We start from the raw sequence: 8,401 nt of genomic DNA, 5'->3' as shown, positions 1-8,401 counted from the left end.
GTGATAGGTTGCGGGCAATAACAAAGAATCGAATCTTGAGAGTCGCAGTGTAAAAATTATACCTAATGTAATGAGCTCCTTGTGAGCACCAAACACTATTTCTTTTCACTTAATGAGTCGCTAAATTACCATGGTTTACTATTTACTATCTTGTCATGTCAGGCTATGAAACCCTAGAGGCGAGAGAATTTCGCCCTTCAATGATTTCTAACATATTCTATTTTCAAATAATAGAACAAGCTAGTGACCCTAAAAATTCTTTTTAATCTAAAATATTTAAATCCTAATCAAGGTCAAATATTTATTTCTAACATATACCTATTCTATTTTCAAAAAATAGAACAAGTGAGTGACCCTAAAACTTCTTTTTAATCTAAAATATTTAAATCCCAATCAAGATCAAATATTTATCTCTAACATATACTTATTCTATTTTCAAATAATAGAACAATCTAAAAAATATTTTTAATCTAAAATATTTTAATCCTAATTAAGGTCAAATATTTACAAACTTAATCTTTAAAATTTAATTTTATCATACCAAGACTCGCTGGCATTACAGTACCAATCATCATGCCAAATTGAAATAATAGTTAGATAATAAGTAAATTATGAGAACTTTTCATAAACCTACATTTGATTCCAAAATAACATCATCAAAATTAAGGGTGTGTTTGGTTCATGGGTTTATTCACACTAAGAATGAGAATTAAAGTCATAGTTAGTATTTGGTTGACAATATTTTAAAACATAACTATAGAATTTAATTACCCTCTCAATTAAAAACACGTATCATTCAATCTTATTTAGTAATTTAATTTTTAAGTTTGATTAGTACTTTTTAGATTTTTATTTTTATTTATTTTTGTTCATATTGATGCTTTGGATTTCATTATATTAGGATCAATTACCTTAATTTTTTATTTTTAAACTTTTATTTTCATTATAGGGTCATATATATAACCAAACATCAATATTAGTAATTATTCCAATTTCACTCTATTACCAAACATGTAAAATACTTTCATCAAAACCCATTACGTACAATTGTATAATTACCAAGTACTTGATTCCTATTCCAATTCTCATTCCCTTGTGCGAACCAAACACACCCTAAATTAAATTTTAAAGATGACTACACCTTCCTACTTAATGTGTTGCACTTCGAAAATAAATTTTTTAATTTATACGAATTTATTAATATGCATATATATTTATTATTGAAGTACAACGCAATATTAACATATTCCCAAAGGAACTATAGTGAGCTCTAGTATATATATATGTATCACAATAAAGAAGAGATGAAAAGTCAAACCCAAAATATATTACAATATATATAATAAGTTTAAAATAAATTTAAACGTACGATTTGGATCGATCAGGCTTCCGGGGCAGTTTTGTAGGCATCGCCAGCCTGGAGCTCGGTACCCTCATCGTCATTCTCGCCGGACAATTCTTCAAGCGATTTCCCCTTCGGCTCCGGCACCAAGAACGTGAAAATCATCCCCAGCGCATTAACGCATCCCAAAACAATCAGCGTTTTCTTTATCCCAATCCCAGCCGGGTACCCCGGGTCCGCGTGTTTTTTGTCCGTGGGCTGCGACGCATACAAGAACCCAAACGCTCCGACGATCGCGCCGGCCTTCCCGGCCGCCGCGGATATCCCGTGGCAGGTGGACCGCAGCCTGGCCGGGAAAATCTCCGCCGGGACCACGAACGTGGTGGCGTTAGGCCCGAAGTTGGAGAAGAAGAACGTGAGGGAGTACATGATGACGAACCCGATTCTGTGCGGCTTTTCTCTCCAATGGTCGTAGGGGATCGCGAGGGCGAACATGAAAACTGTCATGAAGAAGAATCCCATCAATTGGATCCAAAACCTCCCGATCACGTCGATGAAGGCGACGGTGAACCAGTACCCCGGCACGGTGCTGCAAAGCGCGATCAACGTTTGCGCCTTGGCCACCCTATAAACCTCGTGCACGGCGTTCATTTCCTTCGCCGCCGGGATCCATCCAATGGCGGAGAAGATATCTTTCTGGAACAAATTGTTGCTGTAAAACGCGATATCCAACAGAAACCACGTCGAGGTGGTTCCCAGTAAATGGAGCCCGTGACGCTTAGCGAATTCTTTAGAGAATAACCCGAATGAATTCGCCGGCTTCTCCGCCATTTTCTCCAGCTTTTCTTCTTCCGCCTCCAGCTCCACGTTCAGGACCTGCGCCATGTCCTTCGCCGCCTGTCTGGCGTTCTTCGCCACCAGGGCGGTGTAACGGGCGGTTTCCGGCATCTTCATACGCCAGTAGTAGGTCAGCGCCGCCGGCACCGCGCCGAACATTAGAATTATGCGCCAAATGTAGTCGGCCTGCGGCACGGTGGAGGCGGCGCGGGCCGCCACGCTGGCTCCGTACGCCGGAGCGCCGTAAGCGTGGTCGAAAGCGGCGGAAACAATCAGTGCCACAATCCCGCTAGTCAGAATTCCAAAACCTGTTTATAAACATTAATTTAATATTAAAATATATATATATATATATATTTCTAAATTAAATTTCTATTATACGCTTTGAATATTACTAGAAAAAAAAATCATATATTGAGCAAAACCTTGCATAGCGAAAACCGCAGCTATAAAGGCTCCTCTTGTCTTCTTGTTAGCATATTCCGACATGATTGTGGCAGAGAGTGGATAGTCGCCGCCGATACCAAAACCCAGCCAAAATCTGAAAAATATTAATAATTAATTACACCTAAAAATATATACAAAATCTTTTTTTTCTAGACAACTCCAACTAAATTAGTCTGCTTAAAGTCAGCATTTGAAAAAATGTAAATCATTTGAAAAAATGTAAATCACTATAACTCAATAGTTCAGTAGACAGTGTCAAATGCTGGTGGGCACAAGAAAATGCTAATGAACACAAGAAATTTGCCCATTTTAGGCATAATCTCATACTCCCGCTGTCGAGATTTGAACTTTGGTCACTTCTCTTAAATTCTGTCTACTGAACTAGTGAGTTAAACCTGTACTGGCAATATAAAATTATACCTGAAGAAACAAAGGGTTGCCATGACACCTTTGGCGTGGCTGCCAAAAGAAAGTCCGGAAGCAAGAGAGCAAACAATCATGAGGATGAGGGTGACACCGTACACCTTTTTCCGGCCCATTTTGTCGCCGAGCCAGCCGAAAAAGAGCTGACCGGCGAGGGTTCCGACGAGGGCGACGCCGGTGACGGCGGCGGAGATTCCCGGAGGGAGGGTGCCGGGCTTTTCTTTGTTGAGGTTAGTGTAGTAAATGCGGCCTAGAAGCTTGGTGACAAGGGAAATGCTGAAAAGATCGTAGGCGTCGGTGAAAAACCCCATTCCGGCGATAATGATGGCCGTGAAATGGTAAAGTTGAGTCTTGGCGACATCTAGTGCATTTAGCACTTGCAGCTGTTCTCTAGCCATCTTCTTCTTCCCTGCTCTTTCTTCTAATTACACTCTGCTAAAAAAAAAAAAAAAGTATTTCTCAATTACAATTAGGTAATGGATAATTAGCCCTCATAAGTATCTCATTGGTCCTCGGGTCACAGACTGCACCCAAAGACTCGTAAAATCAAATCTTGACAATTATAGTATGTAAAATTTCATCCTCTTATTAGCTGACCCATTGTGGACATAAGGTACTGGTCAATGAGATTAGTCTTAATTATTTGCACACTACATAATTAAATTTGTCTAAACAATTTTAAATAATTTTTTTTGATATTGTTCTTGACTACATGTCATGCATGCATCACATACTAAGATGTTAATAACCATGCTTTCTTTGGCTATTTTATTAATTAACCTCACCTACTCCTCAAGCTAAAAAACCAATTAATGAGTATTCCGTATCATATGATAAAAAAGTATTCATTTTTTTTTAAATTATAGAATGCAATTCTTGAATATAATATGTTCTAATAACCTAATCCTCAAACCAACCATGTATTAAGTCATCATTTTTTGACTTAACTACAAAATACAAGGTCACCTAATTAGCTAGCCAGCCTAGCCTTGCCTATATCTCATCAATATGTCCACAGTTGGGACATTACTATCCAAATTTATATATGCTTTTTATTATTACTTTAATTTTATTCTTCTTGGGAGCACACCTAGTGAGAGCCATGACTCTTTATACTTTAATAGATTAAAAAAGTATTTATAGACAGATACTACACTGTAACAGAGTCAGTAATACTAAAAAAAAAAAATTAATTTGAACTAAAAGTAAGGATTAGATCATCAATTTCAATTAAAAAATTCTACTATACTGAAAAAAGCACATAGCATAAATAAAAATATTGATAATATATTTTATAAAAAAAAAATAATTACTTACGAAAATATCTCCCCACTTTTCTTCTATAAACACGACAAGGTCTCTTTTAAAATTATACTGGGTAGAATTTTCTTGTCATCTATATGACCAGGACAATATTTTTAATGGCATTAATTGAAAGGGCCCATGCTACATACAGTGATATTGATGAAGAAAAAATCTAGCTTCCAATACAAGTAGGAATATTGGTACCACCATTATAATTATCTGACAGCTAAAACTTTATACTATTGGTGTAAATTTTTAGTGTTTTATATTTAACATTCATATAATGCAATTAAAAAAAAACAAAAACAAAGAAAAGAAAACGAACAATTTCTTCATCAACCTCAGAGCTAGTTATTAAGAGTTTTAGAAAGAATAACAACAAAACCCTGGGTACATCAAAAAAAAAAAAAAGAACAACAACAAAATGGGCAGGGATTGATATTCAAGAACGAGAATCATATTCTGCCCACTCAGTCACTCATTTCGGGGTTTAATTTTCATCTTATTTCTCTAAGATCAGGTGACTCTAAAGTAGGTTTGTCTATGTGGCTAAGCAAGGTGAAAGAATCCACAAGAGAAAGAGAGAGAGAGAGAGAGAGAGAGGAGAGAGATACCTTGTTCTACTTAAGACATGTAGAGCAGAAGCACAGTCTGATCTGCAGAAGTGATAAGTATGCAGGTTGAAGATGGAGGGAGAGTGGATTGTGATATTTAAGGCGTGTAGAAAGGGGTTCACAATTCACAAAGAATAGTTTAGTGGGGCATATTATTGCCTTGCAGTATATACCCGTTAACCGGGTCAACTCTGTCGCAATCTCTTGCTTCTTCCTCGTGAACTCTTCTGCAACATCGCCTTAAATTCCTATTATATTAAAAATTCCAAAACACACTTATTAACTTCCTAATTCCTATCTTATTATTGTATACAGCTATATATTATACTATTATTTTAGGGTTGATCTTGATCTTACCAATGAGGTGTTGACCAATTTCATTAATCTAGCTAGACTTCATAATTTTAGGATTTGTGGGAATAGTTTGTTGTTTTCTTGTAAGATGTTATTTTTGTGAGAACTTTGCATACAAGAGATTCTTTATGTTATACAATTCAAAAGAGTTAATTCCAACAAAGGTCAATTATCTTTGTTGGCAATTCCAAATTTAGTCTCAGACTATCGTATTTGTCATTTAACATCTTATACTATTATTTTTTAGATATTCTTAGTCCTTCTCATAACTTTTCCTATTTTTAGTAAGAGCATTTTTGTCTATTTATAGTTTTCTTTTGTTATTTTTGTTCAGTTTCAACCGATTTAATTGGTTTAGAATTTTAGGTAACCTTTTAGTAATCATACCTTTCAACCGGTTTTTAGTAAAGTCCTAAACCAATTAAACCGATTGAAACAGGAAAAATAACAAAAGAACAATATGAACAGACAAAAATGCCCTTACTAAAAATAAAAAAAGTCATAAGAAGGACTAAAAGTGTCCAAAAACTAATAGTCTGGGATGTTAAATGACAAAAATAATAGTCTGGGACTATATTTGAAATTGCCACCAAAGACGATGGACCTCTGGTGGAATGAACTCAATTCAAAATTTTCAAAAAGTGTAATTATATATATATATATATATATATATATATATATATATATATATATATATATTGTAAATTCACATCCATTTGTCATCATGTGATGAAGGCTACTACAAAGTCTCACAATTCAATCTTTCCCAACTCAAATTGGTATACTTTACGAATCAATTTATCATTAACTCATTGAAACCCGAGGTACAGTTGTAGTTTAAGTAGCAAATATTTTTTTTTTTTTTTTTTTTTTTTTTTGTGGAGAGAATTTCGGGGTAACTCGAGTTTGATTCCCACAAGTGACGATTAACAGCTTGGACTGTTAAACGGACAGAGAAAGACCCGGATCACCTTGTGGTTTACAATAATCATTGTCTATTTTGAGTATATAATATATTAAATTAAACCTCTAACTTAGAAGAATCTGAACCCATTTTGACCACTAAAAATTACTCCATCCGTCTCATTTTATGTGTCTGATTCGGTTAACGAGGCTTGATTGAAGTTATTTGTAATCCAATTTTTCATAATATTAAGTTTAGTATTAGTATACAAAATTTATATATTTAGAAACTACACTAGGGGTCGTTTGGTTCACGGAATGTAAGATTACCTAGGGAATGTTAGATTGCTGGGAATGTTAGATTACTGGGAATGTTAGATTCCTGTGTTTGGTTAAAATTGGGGTATGTAATATAATGATGTTTGGTTTAGGGTTATCTTTTATACACACTATAATATCCTTAACATATTTTCATATATTTTAATAAATTTAAAAATTAAAATAAATAAATAAGATAACGGTATCATATATAATCACATGATTTTAAAATATTAACTAAAATCTTGAACTTGAGAAACAAAATTATTTTATAAACTAACATAACATAATAAAAAAAATATATATATATATATATATATATATATATATATAATTACAAATATAATTATATATATATATATATATATATATATATATATATATATATATATATATATATATATAACTAACATAACCAAGGTTATCTTAGATTACCTAAGATTTTGAAGGGAATCACATTCCCTTCAAAATCCTATGTGGAGGGAATGTGACATTCCTTGGGAATGTTAGATTCCCTGAGATAATATGAACCAAACACCGGAATGTGAGCTTTGGAATGTCACATTCCCTTGGTTATCTTATATAACCTGAACCAAACGCCCCCTAAAAGTACTATTAACCACAAATAATCAAATTTAAAAATAAGTAAAAAATACTAAAGAAAATAAAAAAAAAAAAAAGAAAAAGTTGATTTGAACAATGAATAATAAGTAGGACAGATAAAATGAGACAGATGGAGTATATGGCAAAATGATCATTTTAAGTCAATTTTTTCAATAGTTAAGATATTTAGTTTTATCATATAATTAGTTGCATTTTATATGTTAAACGGTTGTATTACAATCATTATATTGTTTCATTTCCATCATGTTAAAAAGAAAAAGACTAGTTTTGAGTTAAATATAACTGACTGAGGTGTTCGGGATTGACAATTAATCCATGCTCGAGAAAGGCTATCATAGGATAGAATTGGAAGAATAAGGCACCTAATTAGCTGACACTGGCCTCCTAACTCGACGCTTGACCTAAGACTTGGAACAACTATAAAAGTATAAACATCTACAAATAACTCTCCTATGACAAAGCTCTCTTAGCTTTAAGGCCGGCAAACTAGTCCAAGACATATGTTATTACCTAATTTGTGCATATGTAATTACGTTCTAGTACCTTGTATTTTATAAATATCACTTTGTAGATCCAGAAAAAGAGTTGATATATATATACTATGATAAAATTAATACACATTGTGTTTGTGTAGCTTCTTCGAACTACTAAAGGCTTTATTATATTCACTCAATATCCTACTCAATATCATTACTTATACGTGCAATGGTTTAACCTATAATTGATGTTGGGATTATATAATTTAATTTAGACCAAGAACTAGCCATTAGTTTAGCTTTTAATTCGCTATTTGATCAGCTATTGTGATTCGCAATTTTTGCAAGGAGATATGTTAGTTGATTATTGCCCTATCTATAGAAAGATTATGGGAGTTTTTTTAAAAATGAATGAAACTCATAATCAATATATAATTGAGTTTGTGGGTTATATATAGTTTTGATTTAGCAATAATAACAATTGAGATCGGTAACCTGTTAATTCACATGGAAATATGGATTGAATAAACTTTGTTTCGTGTAATTACTAAGAAGTTCTTGTATGACGGGCTCGACAGAAAAAATATTGACAAAATCAAACTCGTGACTTTCTTAACTGTTATGAAAATTATGCTTCACTCACGCGCCCGCATATTAAACTAATAAGAGGTGAGTATAAACGTAATATTAAAACAAGTCAATGTTTTATTGAGGTCAATATATAACAAGGCACTAGCTGTTTGGTTTTGTGTGGATGA

At 33.5% G+C, this 8,401-nt stretch overlaps 1 protein-coding gene across 2 annotated transcripts; it reads right to left on the bottom strand.

The window, feature by feature from the left end:
• Positions 1-1,173: 1,173 nt before the first annotated feature.
• LOC109176477 (probable inorganic phosphate transporter 1-3) lies at positions 1,174-5,192 on the bottom strand. 2 transcript variants are annotated; one of them, XM_019325921.1, is made up of 4 exons: positions 4,969-5,192; positions 3,047-3,484; positions 2,605-2,720; positions 1,174-2,487 (listed from the first exon to the last, which is right to left on the bottom strand). In XM_019325921.1, the coding sequence occupies exons 2-4, from the start codon at positions 3,445-3,447 to the stop codon at positions 1,382-1,384; spliced, it is 1,623 nt and encodes a 540-aa protein (XP_019181466.1). In that variant the 5' UTR covers positions 3,448-3,484; positions 4,969-5,192; the 3' UTR covers positions 1,174-1,381. The 2 variants fall into 2 exon arrangements, with proteins under 2 accessions (XP_019181466.1, XP_019181465.1); XM_019325920.1 differs by having other exon boundaries at positions 3,047-3,481; positions 4,969-5,188.
• Between the last annotated feature and the right edge of the window lie 3,209 nt (positions 5,193-8,401).

This window comes from Ipomoea nil, unplaced genomic scaffold, assembly GCF_001879475.1.
Source record: "Ipomoea nil cultivar Tokyo-kokei standard unplaced genomic scaffold, Asagao_1.1 scaffold0706, whole genome shotgun sequence".
In the NCBI taxonomy this organism is placed as follows: Eukaryota; Viridiplantae; Streptophyta; class Magnoliopsida; order Solanales; family Convolvulaceae; genus Ipomoea; species Ipomoea nil.
The sequence above is the reverse complement of the archived record's forward strand: the minus strand, read 5'-3'. Positions and strand labels throughout refer to the sequence as shown.